Raw genomic sequence first — 20237 nt, forward strand, 5'->3', positions numbered from 1 at the left:
ATATCTGACATAACCATATCAGATGTAATTAAACCACTTCTGGTACTGTGGGAAGATATTTCTAAATGCACTTCAGCAGGGCAGAACGGATCGCTTTAGATATCAGACCACAAACAAATAAATAAACAAGTGGAAAAAAAAAAGAAAGGCCTAATCAGTATTTTTCAGCTCTTCTCATATACATATAAAGGTATATCTCCTGGTTTCTTGATGGAACACGACTCACCCACTGTGCAAAAATGTTTAATCAATGTAACACGTGATTACCCCTACCTGCACATTTTTCATTCATAATTGTAGGTGGTACTTTTTGAAGGATTAAAGGTTGTAAGGTGAGCCATTTCAGCTTGCAGGATCACGCATCCAACATCATTGAGCTTGGTTCTGTCAGATGCAGGCAGCTCCATCTCCAGTTTACAGGATCTTGCCCAAAGTGGCAGAGGATGATGCATAGTTCAGCCCAGGAGTCATGGAAAGAAAATTGTCTGGCACAAGCCAGCCAGAAAAGCATAGGCAGCAACATCTTTCTCTACATGACCCTTCAGAAGCGTTTGCTATCCTGGGGTAGCACAGTACTGCTACCAGCACACATGCTGTTAGCATTACCTGCAACAAACTGGGAGAACACTTCGTACAAGCCCTACAACAACAGTGAGCAGGGAGGCGAACAGTGACTGCCTGTCTGCATGGCTGAATCTATGCAGGTCTGCAAACCATGCAGCTCCCCAGGGAACATCTGCTCTCCCCTGTGTCCATGTGTTGACAGAAGGACCTCCATTTGAACCTAAAATCTATTTCAGAAATGAGTATGGTGACAGCTCCTGAATGCAAGAACAGACCTGAAATACTATCTCCTTTATGATTATTGAAAGATTATTAGAAGACTGTTAAAAGATAATTGTAAAAGATATGGAAGACTATAAGGAAATACCGCCATTGACTTTCTGACAAATTTAACTCAACCCATCCTATATCCAGACACTATCCCAGAGCTACATATATGGCCCTCCCCAAAAACAATGCCAAGTATTCGACAGTCCACGCTACAGACCTAATTGCCGGGTACAAAAGGGGAAAAAACAAACAAATACACAGAACCAAGATGAATAAATTTCCTGAAGGACCAAGTATCACTAGAATACAGAGGTAGATGTGTGATGTAAAAAGAAAACAAATGTTCTTCATCAGCTTGGGGAATAATTCGTAGTAAATCGATCTTTGTTCATTATAGACCTACTTTAATGGAATGAAAATAAAAAGAATAAGGAAACAATATCACATCCATTTTGATGAAAAAAAAAAAAAAAGACAGTCATCAAGTACAAAGTGAAAAGTCAAATTCTACACTACCTTTCTAATTACTATTTACTGCAATATGCACTGATGTTTACCATCATTGATCCAAGCGCTTGACCACAGCAAATGTAGTACCTCAGAGCTGGCTGTAAACTAAAATCCTTGGGCTGAATTTTCGTTCCAATGCACAGAGTATCAGTTTGAGAGTTCCTAGCACTGCTCATTGGGTATATTTACATTTCACTGTGTAATGCAGTGAAAACTTCTGTCTCTAATGCATCTTAAGTTTCACTTTTTCAAATGGGAATGAGTTGTTCTCATCAAACAACACAAAGTCTGAAAAGCCTTATACCCTTGTTTGCCTTTTTGACCAAGCATCTCAATAGCCATTCTCCTCGCTCCACCACATTAAGCATTTTCAACAGAAGCTTCAGATTTTCTAAGAGGCTAGCAATTAGGAAATGAAAGGAGCAGAGAAACCCAATGACCGCAGCACTCATGAAAATCCAGTTCTGTACTCTTCAGCACTTACCACGTACTACTGCTCTTCATCCCTTGTAAGCCTACAACAGCCTGATGCTAAAACATAACTCTACTATTTCAAAAGGTTTATAGTTTAGCAGGATTCAGTAGTTGCTGAACCAGAGTCCTGCAACTGAGTGGTCATTCCCAATGAACCCTTAGTTGCTCTAATAGGTCCTTGGATTTTTGTTATTGTTTATATTAGTTCAGTGAAATTATGGCTTTCGGAGATCATAAATTATTAATTTTATTTCTAATTTTCTAAGCAATAACGCCTTTTGTGGCAACACCAGAATTCAGCAGGTTTTTGTTCAAAAAGTCTTTGAAAGATGAATGTCAATGTACCAAATCTATATCTTGTAAACTCCATGACCTCCAGAGTTTGTGGGTAACAAAAAAATAAAAGGACAGGCTAAGCCCACAGCAAGAAGTAACCTGAAAGTCCAGACCCTCATCCAGAGCATCAGAAATACCTTTCAGTACTATTCAGTACACCCTCCATTTTGCAAAGCCTCACAAATAGGGCTTTAAATGAACAAACAGCAAAAAATGATGTAAAATCAGAAACAAAACCAGAAGGAAAACAGGAAAGAAGGGAGAAAGGAAGAACCATTCATCTCATTTTAATTTCTCCTGTGCCATTTTTTTGTCGATCTTCAGATCTACAAAGGATTTCCAAGCCAAACTAAGTAAGCCAATTTTTCTATCTGTGCCAACAGTGCCAGAGTACTACTCTATATCATTTAGTAGGTAAGATTTAAAAAGCATCTTCCAGGACATCTCAAGCATGAAGCAATGCCATGATATTAGACCTTTTTTTGTGTGTGCGCACAGATTTGATGGCTCAATTTCTCTAAGCACTAACACGGCATTCTGTAATTGATATAACTATAGCTGATATACCCAAGAATTAACTTCATAATTTAGAAAGCCAGGGCTAGAGAAGACAGTGAATGATAAGGTGACTAGAGCTCTTAGGAGTCAAAAATTAACATTTTCACATAAAAACAACCAATGAATTTTAAATTAACAGTTACATCTATATGATGAACTCTCCTGTGATAGATACTGAGCTAGCTATAAACAACCTAACACGCATACTGGAAACAGTTTACAGTAATCCACAGCTCATCACAGATGGAACTGCCTTGTTCCTCAAAGGAGTAAATCCTTTCTGCATGTTTGATATTGTATGGCTTTCAATATCTGTGTCAGCTCACATGCAGCTTGCCCAAATGCCTCTCTACTGCACTGCAGTATGCAGCATGGACATACCACAGAGATCAAACACGGAAGGAAAGAATTTAACCAGTTCTACACCAACAAAAACTACAGTTCTCCATGTCTAAATCTTTGCACAGATTTAATGATGTGCAGATGCATCTGAGCTCTACTTTAAGGACAAGCAATAAAACAAAGCCAGTGTAATTCTGGGGCAAACACAACAACTCTCTCTTTTACTTCGCTTTTAAAATCAGCCACAGCCAGTAAAGAGATTTAAAATTCAGGATCTCTGAATAATCAGTTGTCAGCTTCTGACTCACGCTGTGCACAGACATATCCTTAATGTTACCTAACACTGCTCTACAGATGCAGTGCCCCAAAAGATGTATTATTTCTCCGTATACCTAACCTAAAATTTGAGGCGGGCACGTAAGAGTTCACACTATCCCTAGGTCTGGGAAAGCTTATTTAAAGGAAATTCATTCTCCTAGCTTGAGTCTTGGCATTTATATTAGCCAGAATTGGTGGGATGCCTTCCAAGGTACACTGAGAGTCTTAGTTTCTCACATGCTACTCAATGTAACCTAAGCAGTTAGTTCAAGTCATCATCCAGACAAGCTATCTGTTACATTCTACAGTGCAGCTGACACTTTCCCAAAACTTGTGGAAGAGAGAACTGCAACACCTTGCAGTATATTTTTGTTACTGTAGTCAATTGAAAATGCTGCTGTACTATTAGTATGAATTAGCAACGAATTACCATAGATATAACTGAGATCAATTTTCCTTGCATTTCTTGACATAGCACGGACAGCATTAGTGGAAACACTTAGCCTTCAGCTTCATTCATTTTGCTTTCAAATTGATAGCATATATGAAAGACAAACCTGTTTTATTTCTTCCCCTAAACATGGATCAAATACTGCAATTCACTTGCAGACACGGTTTCCAGCTTAGTCATCATTTGAAGTTAATCAAGGTATTTCCTCACCTTGTAATTTCTCACCTGCAGGTAGTTAGAACCGTGATTACAATTAAAATTACCACTAAAAATCTTCATGCTGAGGTTTCATTACCTATGTCAAATGGGTTACATTAATTATGAATTAAAATATTTGGAGTTGTGTTAACATGCATCTCAAAAGGATCCTTGAGATTTCCACCAAAATCTGCAGTTCAAGACTAAATTTGGGTAAACATCTCAGAACTCAAGATGAAAACTCAACTTCATGAAAGAAAGACTTGGTCACTTGCATTGTCAGAGTCAGCATCCAAGATCTGCACAGTTCTTGTGCTGGTAGAAGCAGTGACCTTTGCATGCTCTATATAGCCTTCTCTGGGAGAGCTTTATCTACTTAAGTCACTGTTCTCATCTTTGCTATTTTCTCGAGATCAGAACAGACAAAAGAAGATGATGATTGTACACCTGTATGAAAAAATGGAAGCAATAAGTAGGCCAACAGTCACCCTAATCCTTTTGCACGTGCATCATGTCCTTTCCTTGCACCTGTCTTCTACACTGAAAATTCTTCAGACTGAAGACTCTTGCTGTACATCTGCACAGTATTACCACGATACAAAAGATAACAGAGCCTGGAGAGGTGCCATATTCTCAGCTGAGAGCCCTCTAGACTTGCTGGAATTATCTGTGTCACAGAAGAGGCTGCAAAAGGTGAGAAAACAATTCTTCAGCTCCCCACGGCCACCCATTTGTGTGAGACAGACCATTTCCTAATCCCAACTGCTGACTATCGTATACCACACAGCAACAAATTCAAAGAAGACATTTAGAGAGAAGATCTGCAGGTACCATATAGCTGGAAAGACAGAATTCTATCATCACAAATAAGCTGAAACCAGAAAAGAAAAGAAGGAAACAAAAAGAAAGTAAGCATAACAAGATGCAGGGAAAAAATGGCAGAAAAAGGTGTGTTCATAGAGAGAAACAAGAGAAAGAAGAAAATGAATTGGAAAATAAGCCATCAGTATGAGGGGATGAGCAATGAGGAGGAAGTGTGAAAAGAATCCAGCTTGCTGGAACAGCAATTTTTAGTTACTAATAGAAAGTGCCATCTTCCAGAAAAGCTGCTGCTTACATGTCTAAATGCGAGCAGCTTTAAGGGAAGTCCAAAAAGCCTCAGGCATAAGAGTCTAAATCAGCTGATACAGGGAGCTGCAAGAGGAGATATAACATTTCATAGCCATTTTCTGTCCGTGATCCAAATCTGGCGCAGATGGCTTGTAAATGATTGCCACTGCCAGAAATCTGTAAAAGATTGTCACTACCAGAGGCCCATTGGCCTGTTATGAAATGAGTTTTACTCTCAGTCTGGGTATTCATACTGTAAAAGTAGCCAGAGGTCAAAATACTATAGGACAGCTGGGGAGTAACTGTCTGTCACACGGAGCAAAGCACACCCTATGAGAGATGGAAAAGCTCCCTCAGCCTCACTCTCCAACTGAAATCCACCTTTGACACGCTGATAGGATGACTGCTTCTCTCCCAGCTCAGTCACTGATCTCCCTTGTGCCTTGTCCCATTTCCACTTCAGCCAATTCCCTACAACTTCCTCTGGTCTTTTTATTTCCCTCAGCAGCAAAACCGAAGTGATACTTTATTTTCCTCTCCTCTCTTTTCTGTCTGTTTGATTTCAGCTATCAAGAATCCAGGTAGCAATTGCCGCTGATGACATGCTTGTACAGCTCCTTGTCTTGACACTGGGCCTAAACAGGGCTTTGATCTCAGCTGGAGGCTCTGTGCAGTATAATGGTTATACCCTATACAAGAGCACAGACCCCCAAGGCTCTGACTTAAATGTCTCAACAGCACAGCACTAGGCTACTTTTATACAGCTCAAAAACTTGAGACAAGACGACCTAATTCAGAGCAGAGCAGACACACGCTCTCTGCACCCTTTTCTTTAGAAAAAGCAGCTCTCATAAATTATCAATGCCATTCCCCATGGGAGGCAGCTGAGAGCGAGCTTGCCTGCATTGCGATGCACCCGCAATCACAAACTGCACCTTGCAGAGGGGGTGAGCACCTCACCTGTGCTGCTGCCCTCAGAACACTGATGCTATAAGATAGGTATTATAGCAAATAAACACATAGCAACGAGCGTGGGGAGCCCATCATCTTCAAGCACATCCCTGTTCCAGAACTTGTTTATACATCACGCTTTCAGAAACCTTCTTAGCTGCTCTAATTGCCATGATTCATGAATTTACAGCACAGCTCTGCTCCAACACAATTCTCATCCAACTGTAATCCTTCACCTGGCAAATAAATAAGTAGGGACTGTTTATATCTTCAATTTCTAGGCACAAGCGCGAAACTTCAAAGTGAATTCATAAAAGCAACAAAGAAAATGAGCATAATAAAAAAAGGTCACGAGGGAAATCATGTACATTACTACTATCACGCTGTAAACTCAAATCTCCTCAACCTATCACTATTAGTGTTTCAAAAACAGAATACAGAAGAGAAGACATGCAGGGCAAAGTATCCACACCACAACCTCTGTTCCACAAACAAAATGAACCTTTCATCCACCCTAGCTTGAAAAAGCTGGCACTGACACAGAAGGAATTGGTTAACATTTTTTGTTAATTCACCTAAAATGTTCTCAGCATCTTCAGGATGGAAATGCAGTCTGCTCTGTGAGTACTGGACATGCAGGTGGATTGCATGAATGAAGCATTCCAAGGGGTGCACACCCAGCTGCTCTCTCGCACCGCACATTTCACTCCCACAAAATGGTATTCTGGCCTAATTTACAACTAAAATTTTCTCCATATACGCATTCAGATTCCCCTTTCCCAGATGAATGCATTTCGGGGATCCTGGAAGATACTTTAAACGCACAGATTCCACAACATTTGCAAAGACCTACTTTGAACTCTGGAGTTTGTTCCCTGTAAACCAAAAAATGAGTCAACTCCTTTGGGAGAGCGCAAATCATGGCACAAGTCTAAAGCAGGCCATTCCAGAGAAGGAGAGCGGTTTCTTTGCCCTGTGATTTGGGAGGCTTTTAACCGTTGCTAACCATAAGTGTACAGTCAACATTTGTGAAGAGCATTACATTAGAAAAGATGTGAGCATCGTCACATCAGGGTCTCTCTGAATATCTACTGCATCTACTCTGCCGGCTTCTTTAGCTGCACAGTGAGTAAAGAAAACAAGACGCTTTATTTCCTTCTTCAAAGCCACTGCTACAAAACCCCTGAGCGATCCTTTGGCCCCTTCCTCTGCAGAACCTCAAGTACGGTAGGAGAACAGAGGAACAGTTATGGGAAGAGCTGCGAGCAGCTGTTCTTGTGGTATTTTTGCCTTCATTACTTCAGCTTCAAATTACATCAGAAATCACCACCTAGTCATTTTTGAAGCTTATTGCCAATTTCTTACATCTTTTCCAAACACAGGCTCTAAAAAAGCTGTGGGAGCAAACGGCAATATTCTTGGGTTTGCTGCAATCAGTTTTCTTTCTTTCCCATTCCCCTGTTGATTAGAAGGATCACAAGCACAGATTAAACCAACAAACCTCCACTTTGGCACCCATCTTTCTCTTTTTCCTCTCCATCTCAGGGGGTGATTTACATGCGTTACACCGCATCAGCAGTCGCACACCTTCACTAGAAATATTGCCATTTAAGTGGCAAGTGGACCCACAGAAACAGCCGCCTTTAGCACGAACGCACAGTGCAAGAATGTTTGAACTTAGGATTCTCTAAAACAACCAACTAAGCCGCTGTCTGTTCCCGCACCCACACGGGCAACGTGAAAATTCTGTTTTACAAAGAAATGAATGAAGCAAGCACGCCGTGCTGCGTTACGCAGGACACCGTTTTAAGGCGCACGTGATTCTTTTTGCAGTAGTTTGAGAAGAAGACTCCAACTCTAACAAGGAAGCCGCAACGTGGTCAGCCCGAACAGCACACAGGGTTTTTACCGCACAAATTCCCTCCCCGAGCTCGGCACCCCCGGCCCCTCTCCCGGCCCAGGACCGAGCTATCCCCTACTCCGGCAACGACCGCCCGCCGGGCGCAGCGCCGGGGCGATGCGGACGGAGAGAGCGCTCCTCCCGCCCGGGCCGGCTCCCGCTGACGCACGGGGCTCCCGGGCAGCGGCCACGGTTGCTCCGGTAGCTTATGGCAACGACGGAGCCAATGGCGGCCGCCCGCCGGGCGCTGCCATGGCGATCCCGCCGATCGCCACGGCCGCTCCGAGGGACGGACGGCCGCGCCTCGCCCGGCCCCGCCGGCTGCTCGGCTCCCGGCAGCGGAGATGCCCTGCGGCCTCGGAGCGAGAGCGGCGCCGCCAGCAACGGAGCACTGCCCACCCGCGACGGGCGGCTCTCTTCTCCCCCGGGAGCGGCCCCGAACTTGGCGGCGCGGGACCGGCCCCGAGTTCGGAGGCGGGACCGAGCTCCCCCTCCCTCGCGTGGCTGCCCGGAGCGGCTGTCCCGCGGGACCCTCCCGGCCGCGGAGGCTGCCCCTACCTGTAGGGGATCCAGTCCGCCTGGTGCCTTGAAGTCATCTCTCGCCGGCGACGCTGCCTGGAGCCGAGGACGGGTTGGCGGCCGCCGCTGCCCGAGTCGGAGCCCGCCGCGGCGCGGGCAGCATCCTCCGTCCGAGGCGGGGGCGGACGGGCGCCGCTTATCCCGGCGGCGGCCGCGGAAACATCCCCCCGGGGAGGGCTCCCCGCGGCGGGCCGGGCTGCATGGGGAGGGGGCGGCCGGGGGCAGCGGGAGGCGGCTCCCGGCCCTTCCTCCCCGCCCGGAGCGCCGGCTGAGACGGGCGCCGGAGCGGCGGGGGGGGGGGGCGAGGGAAGGGGTGGAGGAAGGGCTGGCGGCGGGCAAGGAAAGGCAGGGCGGCCGCACGCGTCCCCGCCGCCGCTATCCGCCCGCCTCCCCGCTGCCGCCGCGCTGAAGCATCGCCAGGGCGAGGCGGGCCGCCGGCAGCCGGTCCGCCCTCCGCTCCTGGCCCGCCCCTGCCCCGTCAGCCGCGCCGCCACTGACTCACGGCCGGCGCCCGCCCCAACACTGGGCATGTGCGGGGCGGCGGCGTGAGGCACGCGGTCGTTAACGGGGCGCGTGGAGCCCGGCCTGGGATCGGTGCCTCTCGGCCGAGCCCTGCCGGCAGCCCCTGCCAGCCCAGAGACTCGGTCCAAGATGGCTGAGGAGCCGCGGTCCGAGGGCTGGCAGTCGCGAGCTGAGCGCGGCTGCTGAGGATGGAACCAGGTGCACGGGCCGGGCTCCTCGCGGCTGCTCTCCTCGCTCTGCTGCTAGCTGTGCCCTTACAGAAACAGCGCCCAAGTTCGGTACGGCACCTGTCGTGTTTCGGAAAGGCAAAGAGAGGAGAACCTCAGTGAGACCATGGCCAAAAAAACCAAGAGGCAGCAGAGGATAATAAAATGCTTGACAGGCACCAGGAGCAGTACTTCGTCATTCACTCTCCTGAGCATTTGGAAAGCTTTTTTGTCTTAAAGTCAGAGACAGGAATCAGACGTTTCCCAGAGGTCTAAGTGAGATCTGCCATTAAGAAAGGATTCTCACACATGGATGTGGATAAGATGATTCACTACTTCTTGACCGGTGCTGAACCCCGGGCCTTGACAGATCTCAGCTTCCATCAGACAGTCCACCAGTGTAAAACAACAGCCCAAAGTGCTACCAACTGAAGTGCCCATCTCTCAGTACCACGCTGTGTGCTTTTCAAGTGTGCCCATTGACTGGGGCTCATGTAGAAAAGTAAGAAAAGAGGAAAGGAGAAACTCTCCCAGAAAAGAACAGTTTTCTGTTTTCAGAGTCTCCAAAGCTCTCAAGACTGACGATTAGATTATCTACTTTCAAAAAGCCCTAAGTGCAAAATCTGACAGATGAGCTAGTGCACACATATCAAAAAGCTCCCTCCAAAACTTTGAGCTGTATGAATCACAGAAGTGCTTACTGTAATTGAAATAGCCTGAACCCATGTTTGTATTAGCAAATACAAAATGAATGGGGTTTCTAGATGTTCAAAACTGGAGGCCCATCAGGGTGTCCTAGAAGATGGAGGTGTGCAGGAAATAGCTTCCCTCCAGTGAGAGCTGCTACAGAGAAGAGATGTCAGGAAAACTGTGGACAGAACCAGATGGCTTTCTTGGCTTTCTTGTCCCCTTTCGTAGTGTCATGTTCTCAGCCCTCTTAATCCTCCCCCACAGTGATTCTCCCTCACTTTACCATTTCAGGTCACCTGCTTTTTTACTGCCTATCTAGCAGCTCTGGCTCTTGCTTACCAGCAGTACTCTGCCCCCATGGATGCAGTGGGTGAGCTGAGCAGAAAGACCTCTGCAGCTGGCAGAAGAACTGTGCATTTCTACCTCTGAGCAAGGTCCCAACTCACCAGGCTACATTGGATATACCTCTGCTTTGTATAGATGGTGCACAGAGCTAACTGGGTGACAGTGCAAGAGCTAAACAATGGGAGAATGGCTGAGGCATTCATTTTGCTGCCTCACAAGCCTCAGAATTGTCCTTGGGAAGCAGACCTGATCACTCACATATCTTTAACTTCCAGGAGCTCAGCAAAGAGTTGGTCTTTGCAGGGAACTGTTTCCCTCATGCTAGAACAAAAATTAGGAAGAAATACCAGCGTGCAAAAAATAACCTTTTTATGCAATAATGATTTCCAGATGCTATCTGTAAAGAAAACTGTACTTCTTAAAAGCCATACTTAGTTTCCTACACCAACATGATGGGCAATGTAATCTCTTAGAAAAACAGTGCTTTAAAGGTTGAATTCTGAAGATACGAAACATGGAAATCAGCAATATAGATATAAACTTTGGCCCTCCGCTGCATCTCACCATCTTTATGTATGCTGTGCTTCCTCGCCAATTATTCTTATTTTGTCTCCTGTGTAAATTAAGCGTCCTACTAATACCTTTTCTGATTTAGATGATGAATAATATGCCTGCATCCAACAGTTGGGAACACCTGCATTTGCAACCAAAAGCCTTCTGGCAATCTGGGTAGAGAGCAGGACATCAAAGCAAGAGGACTCCTTTGAAAGGGAGCAGACAGAGCCTAAGCAAGGTCTAAAATAAGAAACCAATGCAAGCTCCTTCCTAAAAGCACACATTGATAACATAAAAAGTTCTCACTTTGCTGTGAAGGAGTAGTTTAGTTATTATCATCTAAGCTGTGTGGGAAAAAAAGGAAGAAAAGGAAAGGTGAATGCACGCACTAACCTGAAATAAAGTACAGAGTATCTTTTGTGGGGAGATCCTTATTTGTCTATATTCTCTTCTTTCAGCATGTGGAGTTGCTTCTGCAGTAGCAAGAGCAGCACTGTTCAGAACTTGTGCGCTGTAGATGGAGCCTGAATGTGGCACACCTCATGGCAGGCTCAGAATAAGTACTGAATTATGTTCCAGTTTTGTTTGTTCTTTTAGCCTGCCTCAAGGTAGGCTGATTTTAGAACAAAGAAAAGTGCAGCAATGAGCAGCGTGATTTTTATTTGTGAGCCCATCCTGGTTCTATGCTGCAGTATAACACATACCCAGGCTCATAGACCCTAACTCATTCGTAAGACATCCGTGAGACCCATTTGAACTTTGCTTATTAATTATTAGGTCTTATTAAAAGGATACCCTACAGTCTGTCTGGATCAGCTCCATAGCATCGCACAGAAAACACTTCTACTCAGAATTTTAAAGCATATGATATCACAAACAGGACAGATTTGGCATAATTATTGGTTTTCCTTTATCAGCTTGGATGTTTCTGAGTTGAAGCCCCAAGTGACAAGGAATAGCTTTGTGCTTATGCTGGCATAACTACAGAAGTGGCCGCATGTAGATTTTTCCATTCCAATGTATCTAAAATCAAGCCACAATATTTGAAGTAAAACCGTGCCAAATAGAACTTAGCTGCATTCATTACAAACTTAGAACTCCTAACAAAGTTCATGAACTTTTCAACACAGAGCTCAGATCAGTTGTGAGTATATCCAGGGTATTTTGTTTGTTTGCTTATGTTAAAATCAAACTGCACCTAACCAGGACCAGATGCAAAATATGAGGTATTATAATAATGGGGTGAAATTCAGTAAGCTCAGCAGATTTTTTCCCAAGCAGTGAAAGTTGAAATGAGTTGAAACAAATTCAGAATAAATTCCAGAGGTAAGATAAAGAGAATTTAAACTTTCACAAATCAAAAAGAAGCAAATTCTCACATAAAGTGGATAAAAATCAAAGCATCCAGTGGTAACTTTAGCCATAAAAACACTTCAGCTATACCAAAGACATGATAAAGATAATTCTGCTCATAGTTCTGGGCTTTGGATAAGGCCAAGTTCACATTCCTTGTGATGTGAACAGAAAGAAGCCCAATTTAAATCTTCTTGTTTCCCTGATATGTGTAAAATGCTTTATTTTCATATCCCGATTTCAAATACTGCAAGAAAAAAATTTGCATTAAAATGAACAATTTGGAGATGAAACTCTGCAAAGGAGATGAATTGTTATTATGAAAGATTTACCAAAATCTTTGCATGGTTGATCCTCTCTTTTTCTCCATGAAAGCTCACTTTGCCTTACTGTATTTCATCTATTTTCATTCCAGTAAGTACATTTCTGTTTCTTTATAGTGAGGCTGTGAAGCATAAATACCAATCAGTAACACATTGAAATGAAACTGCCACCCTCAGCAAGTTTGCTGATGATACGAAGTTGGGATCATTGGCTGATACGCCTGAAGGCTGTGCTGCCATTCAGCGAGATCCGGACAGGCTGGAGAGCTGGGCAGTAAGAAACCAGATGAGGTTTAACAAAAGCAAGTGTAGAGTCTTGCACCTAGGGAGGAATAATTGCATGCACCAGTACAGATTGGGGGATGACCTGCTGGAGAGGAGTTCTGCAGAGAGGGACCTGGGTGTCCTGGTGGACAACAGGTTGTCCATGAACTAGCAGTGTGCCCTTGTGGCCAGAAAGACCAATGGCATTCTGGGGTGCATTAAAAGAGCGTGGCCAGCAGATCAAGGGAGGTGATCCTCCCCCTCTACTCTGCCCTGGTAAGGCCTCATCTGGAATACTGTGTCCAGTTCTGGGCTCCCCAGTACAAAAAAGACAGGGATCTCTTGGAAAGAGTCCAACAGAAAGCTACAAAGATAGTGAGGGGCCCGGAGCATCTCCCCTATGAAGAAAAGCTAAGTGAACTGTGCCTGTTATGCCTTGAGAAAAGAAGACTGAGAGGGGACCTGATCCAGGTCTATAAATACCCAAGGTGTGGGGGCAAAGCCACAAGGCCAGACTCTTTTCAGCAGAGCGTGGAGACAGGACAAGGGGAAATGGCCAGAAACTGGAGCATAGGAAGCACCCCACAAACATGCACAAGAACTTCTTTACGGTGAGTGATGGAACACTGGAACAGGCTGCCCAGGAGGGTTGTGGAGTCTCCTTATTTGGAGATATTCAAGACCCACCTGGACACCTACATGTGTGACCTGTTGGAGTGAACCTGCTTTGTCAGGTGATGATCTCTGGAGGTCCCTTCCAACCCATACAATTCTGTATTCTGCAATATCAGAATAGGGTTCCCCAGCCACCCAAACAATAAGTTTAGTTGCTTCAGTTTGAACTTGCCTAGCTCCACTAAGATCCTATTCCTTTTCTTTCTGCAATTAGTATCAAACTAACACCTACCTCTAACATACTTCTATGAAGAAAACAAGTATTGGAAGTAGTAACTTCTGAGGAGTGAAATTTGTTGAGCTGTTCCCCACCTCTAGAAATCAAACCATGTACACCACTGTCCTGGTGTGTGCTGCTGGTGGCCTGCTTCTAACACCTGCTCTGTAACTTTTTACATTGGTTTGATCCCAGATCCTGTAACAACGGTTAGAAACCCTCTCAAAACCTTGCACTGCATATATCTAACTCTCTGCTTCTCTGCTGTAACTCCAGTGCTACTGGAAAAAAGTCCACCTCTTGCACAGAGATGGACTAACACTTGACTGGTATGCATAAAGTCACTGACGCTTGAGCAAGAAACTAGTATTATCCTAATCTGAGCTTCTGTCATGTTTGGAATTGCTGCCGCATTGAACACTCATGCAAAGCCAGTGGGACCACTAGAATCAGATTCTTCTCTACATTCTCTTCAGCCTCCCATTTGTACTGCTCTCTAGCATTACTCCTACACATTTATACAAACAAATAATTGCATAGGATGAATTATCCTCTAATAGTGCTGAAAGCCTTGTAAGCTCTTGGCTAACAGTAACAGGCCTGTAGCAGGGGGATTGGAACTACGTGATCTTGACAATCCCTTCCTACCCAAACCATTCTGATTCTATGTTTTAGCCTGCTGAAATGGGAGAACCTAAGGTATCTATTCACATTAGTCTTTTCTTTCCTCCAAATAGTCTTTCAGACATAATTTACATGCCTTTGAAAGCCACTGGCTTCACCTGACAACAACCCAGAAAACTGAAATGCTCCTAGTAGAACCAGAAATGCTTTTCCAGAGGGGTTTGTTCCAAACATCATGATGAAATCTCATTCTATACTCTAGATTTTGTACTCTCTAGTTTTCTTTACGCATGACTACTGGAAGAAGTTTATTTAGAGAAAAAAAAATGACCCACAGTCTAAGAGAATTAACACTCTGTTATACAGTATCACAGTGTTGCGATTAAAATGAAGTTCACTGTACAAGGAAAAAAGATTCAAATTAGTCTCTCTGGAAAGAAAGCAGCTAGGAAAATACAAGACTAACTTTAGAATATTTGAGCATTCTTGTAATTAGAAAATAGAAGAAGTGCTAGAGTCCTTGAAGTCCTCAGATGATACCTAAGACTAAATAGTATCAAGTTATTCTTTTCATTTGCTTTCTTTAAAAAGATACAGCCTGTGAAACTTTCCATAAGGAGCAGGAATAAGTACTTCAATAATTGCTTAGCAGCTCTCTTTCTGCTGTAGTGGTTTAAGCACATTTGAGCTTGCAATGGAAATATTTGATTGCCATTTGGAATTAATACTACTTATTAGCTTAACCTACCACAGTCACACTTCAGCAAATATGGTACTATTTATAATATGACGACTTTATATCATCTTCATAATACAATAAATTGTTGCATTCAAATGAGAGATAACTTGAGGCAAGAGCAAAAATGTGGTTTGTCTACAGCTGTATAGAAAGTCTCTAGGTAAGCTAGGAACTGATCCATCCATCTTTACTGAAACATCCATTTGCAGTGCATACAAAGCATATTCTGTGTATTGTGTGCCAAGTGCTGAATCCTTCATATTTACTAACACAAGGATAGGCTGAGGGTGCATTGCTTACTCAGTGTTCCTCTGAATTATTATCAGGTGAGGTGCATTAGATCATAATTTCAAGTATACATGTACACTGAACATAACATACAGAGCTGGATGAAAATTTGTTTGCAAGAGTTAGAAATGTTATTGATTTTACCACACCATTTACTCACTTTACCTCAATAGTGCATGGAAGATGTGGCCAAATATTTCAACAGAAGCATTTATTGAACCATGATGTTCAATAACTTGGTCCAGCTTAAATATAATTTTGTTGATGTTGTGTTTTAACATTCTTATAAAGGTTTTAGTTCACTATTTACCAGGTTATCAGTGCTGTAGTTGTAACAGAGTCCAACAGAAGCTGCCTGAGCAGCTTCCTCTGAGGGATTCTGGGGCAGTTTCTCTTTGGCAAGGAGGTAGCTCCAAGCTTGAGTACACAGGGAGCACTCCCTGCCCACACCTGGAAGTCTCCATGTGTTCCTCATGCAATCAAGTACTCCCTCCAGCACTTCACATCCACCTTTGGCACCAATCTGCAGAGGCCTCCTAGGAGTTCCAGGCAGACCTACTTGACTATGTGTTTGCCAGCCCTCCTGAAAGGGAAACCCCAAAGGTACAGCATGAGTAGGCAGGGTACCACCCTCTCAGAGGCAGGGGGCAACTGTATCAAGACAGATACACCCAGACTACACTCCTCAGCCCAATACTTTTTATGCAACAGAGAAGAGCCCAATGCTGAGTTATTAACAGTTCTGTGAGACCTGTATCAGCCACATCTGGCAGACCATGAACACATTGTCTTCATTAACTTAATCAGTGATTTGTGCAGACTCGCCTTGACAAATCAAAGCTATTTTGTTTGTTATTTCTCTGTAAAACGATTTGAAGCAACAGTTACTCTCAAAATAACTTTCCTGGCAGCCAGACATAAAGATAAGCTTCTAAAATTTCCCTTCTGGACATAAAATCATAAGTATTTAAGCAGCAATTAATTACAACATGAAACATATACCTTCAAAGACCACTGTAAAGAAAATACAAAGGATGCATTAATAAGAAATTCCCACTTTAAAAGAAAAAACAAATAAATAATGTTCTTCAAAAGAGAGTTTTCTTGCGTGACAAAAGGTACAGCAACATTTCTCAAGTCACTCTGGGGTGAGAGCTGAAAACAAAGAAATAGTGAAAGTGAGTTTAAATCTCTGTAGTAAACATCTTATAGAAGTTAAATGGATGCAAAATTATCTGAGCCCATGCAGATTTTCATAATGGGAGTTGACTGGGTAAAATCTTATTGTTTTCATTTTGCTTTGCAGAAACCAGTATTTGGCTTCTCAGACCATTTTCAAATATCTGTTTTATCCTAAATTACTGTGGGTGTGTTGTGTTATATATGAATGTCCTTCCCTCTAATCTCTGAATGTGGGGGTTGCTTTATACCTCCTTATTAATGATAGTTCTGAGGTCTTCTACTCCACCTTCCTTGCATGGATAACACACTTTCCTCTCTACTACTCCAAGTTCAGTCAACTGGGTTCCAGTGCCTGGGTCTTTTACATGCCAAACACAGTTATTCAGCTCTAGATCCTAACATTGGCACTAAGATTGTAACTACATCCTTCAGCCACCCCCATAGGAGTGGCAATTTGCAAAGCCAGTTGACTGAGAGCAAAGATGCTTTCTGCTTTACCCAAAATGTATTATTTGTGACTAAGTCAAAAAAAGATTCTGCATTCAACAGAGTGTCCCTTCAGCAGATGTGCACACGTGGTACATGCTATACAAAATACAAAACAAGGCAGAAAATCTGCATTGGTGAAACAAACAAACAACAAATATGATGCATTAGCTAGTCAGAGGCCTGGATTTAGTGAGAAATCTGAGGAAAGGATAAAGGTAAAGGGCATGAAACAACTTGGGATGTTAGAGTCTGTTACCTCCTTGCTGCTGGTACCACCCTTTGTGCCTGCTCTTTCATTAATGATGCGGCTGTGGCTTCTTACCTCTCTTCCTTTCACAACTCCATCTCCTTTTCTTCCACAATGAAGCTACTGTACATGCTAGCGATCTGGCACAGGCTTTTTGCACTATACCTGCTGTGACTCTTCTCCCTCTCCTAAGCATTCCAGTGTCCATAAGAATCCACTTTGCAAAAAGCACCGCCTCTTCCTCAGGAACTGCTGAGCATTTTCCTCATTCTAATATTTGCTATTTACTGATCCTTGTCCACAACATCTTGCTGTACATCAAGAAGATGATAAAGTAACTGCCTGTTAACAACTAATGTAGTATTGTACAGTAGCAGCAAAGAGATGTGGTGAAACACACTGACTCAAAGACATAGAGAAACCCCCTCTTGTGCTTCTCAGCATGTTTTCCAATTAAATTCTCAAGCAGATTCAGCTAACAATAAGACCTGGCCTTCATATAGAAACCTCAAAGTGAAACCAAGAGTCACAGAAAAAAAAAAAAATGAAATCAAAGAGAATCAGAAAAACACAGCCAGTCTAGAAAACATGGAGAAATGTTCACTGAGGGTAGCAGGTAAATTGGGGTGGAAAAGGAAAGAACAGATGGAAGGGAAAAATATACATACTGAAAAAAGCAGCCAACCCAAAGCATGGGAAAGTTGGGTCTATGGGTCTAGAAAACAAGGTTGGAGTTGATGAACAAAATACAGCCAGTAAAGCTACACTGAAGGAAAAAAAAAAACAAAAAAACAAAACAAAACAAAAAAAAGCAAAACAAAAAAAAAAACCCACAGTCCTACAACAGTGAAAAGACTCAAAAATATCACATATTGCAATAGGGTGTTGTAGTAAGTCAGTCAATTAGACATGAGTCATGCAAGAAATGTGCAAAGTTATGCAGTACCTGAAGTGGCAGCAGGTGGTTATTGCTACTTTCCTTCTGTTTGCCAACTTCTTGCCACTTGGTGACAATGAATTTTGTCCCACAAAACACACCAGCCATACAGTAAATGAACAACACTTGAAAGGAAATGCATGCAGTGGACTTTTTGAATAGCAGTGTCGTCCACAAATAGCCTTGTAAAAACAAATCAGTCTCTAGAAAAAGATGCTATGGTCCTAAACAGTACTTTAAAAACCCAGCACCACAGAGCTCCATTCTCAGATGTTCTGCATCTCTCCACCATATGCCCTAGCTATCAGATACTAGGTAAAGAGCGATTCCACAACCCCCTTTTACTACTCACTTTGTGCATAAACTCACCAAGAGATCTAGATGTATTATTTAACTGAGATATTATAGGAGATGAGATATTATAGATATTATGCAGCTCAGCAGCAAATTTTGTTCTGGAAGGAAATAACTGGCAATGAATAGATATTTTCAGAAATCCATTGAAAATGATCAGATCATTCATACATGTTTATTTAATAGTTAGCCTAATATGATCAAGTTGGGTATTCTGAGAAGAGGAAAACACAATTATACCAGCCTATCTCTATCATTTTATCTTAGTATCAATAAGGGCTAACTGTCCTTAATATAATATTTGATTATTTGTAATTAAATCTAACTCCACATGGTTAAAGAAAATTGTAGATTAATTGGAATACTTGGAAGAATCAGTTAACATTACTTCCTTTAAAGCCACACCTGTGATTCAACTGTAATTCAGAAAAGAATACTGAAAAAAATAGGTTTTGTACCAGCACACTTCTTAACAAACTGCTGTTCAGTGGAGACCTTAGAGTGGCAGTAAAACAGAAGTTCCTCATTTCCTCCATCTGGAGATAAGTCTAGTTCTGGACTGCAGTAGAAAAGTACTAGGGAGTATGAATAGTCTTGCCTTGACATGAGTATGTATTGACCAAACACAAAATGGAGACTCTGGGCTGTTTTTGCATCTACAACTCAATGACTTATGCCATTATATATAAATCATTTTCATTCCCCACTGACATGAAATGAATTCTAAGCAAATACAAAAGAAGATGTACGTCTGTCCCAATCTCAAGAGAAGAACTGATTAAATATATTTATCTTGAAAACTGTTAGATTTACAGCAACACAAAGTTATTTCCAGAGATACTAGAAGTTACATCTGCTATCCTGACATCAGCTGCATCCCTGAAGCAATTCATCACCACTTTAAATAAAAGAAAATAATCACAAACAAAGGTAGTGCTGTTAACACCTGTAGCCCCTGAAGAACAAGAAGACTCCAGGCAACAAAGCAGACCATCAAAAGAGGCAGCAAACCAAGAAAACTGTACATGAGAATGAGTATCAACAGAATAAAATTCTCAGTTCAGGGCCTGATTAGTCAATTTTGATCCAGTCACTTCACCCTTGGGTCTCTTTTTCCTTATGTGATTTTTACAGTGTAAGCACAGAAGGCAGTCAAATTATGGTGCAGCATGGAGCCACGATGCATTTGTTTGCTCCAGCAGTGCTGTTATCTAGATAAAAAGCTCTGCATTATAAACCAAAAAACCAAATAGCTAACACAGAAAAAAAGCTTGACATCAGTTTAACTAAGCTGAGCTTACAAGCAAATCACTTTAAAGTCTATAGGGTTTTTAAGAAGGTCCAGTCACCAAAGTGCCTAATGAGGCTTGAAGTATTAAACACACTGTTGCCTATCACTGGGACATTTGTGCCTTAACCAGCCAGCCCTCAGGGGCACAGGGAATTCATCTCACAATAACACGAAGCATCTTCAGCAAAGAATTCCAAGAAAATAGAACACAGGAAGCCTAATCCAAATTTTTCTGCCCAAAATGAGAATCATTTAATCAAGTTACAACAGATTGTGCACTCTGAGTTAGGGGAATGAAACTTACTTGATTAAACCCAAGTAACTGCAGTGGTTTTAATGGTATCCCTAAAGAAAAGCCAGGCTAACAACTGTTAC

At 42.8% G+C, this 20237-nt stretch overlaps 1 protein-coding gene across 7 annotated transcripts in view; it reads right to left on the minus strand.

Moving 5' to 3' along the window:
• Nucleotides 1-20237, minus strand: part of TUB (TUB bipartite transcription factor) — a 116187-nt gene that overhangs the window by 46320 nt on the left and 49630 nt on the right. For 3 of the 7 annotated variants that reach the window (XM_072338586.1, XM_072338584.1, XM_072338583.1), the window contains exon 1: nt 8541-9069. The exons of the other annotated variants lie outside the window; for them this stretch is intronic. In XM_072338586.1, the coding sequence (XP_072194687.1) occupies nt 8541-8578 (38 nt within the window). In that variant the 5' untranslated portion in view covers nt 8579-9069. Of the gene's footprint in view, nt 1-8540; nt 9070-20237 lie in introns of those variants that run through there. 7 annotated transcript variants of the gene reach the window in all.

The sequence above is a fragment of the Excalfactoria chinensis genome, chromosome 5 (genome assembly GCF_039878825.1).
Source record: "Excalfactoria chinensis isolate bCotChi1 chromosome 5, bCotChi1.hap2, whole genome shotgun sequence".
NCBI lineage: Eukaryota > Metazoa > Chordata > Aves > Galliformes > Phasianidae > Excalfactoria > Excalfactoria chinensis.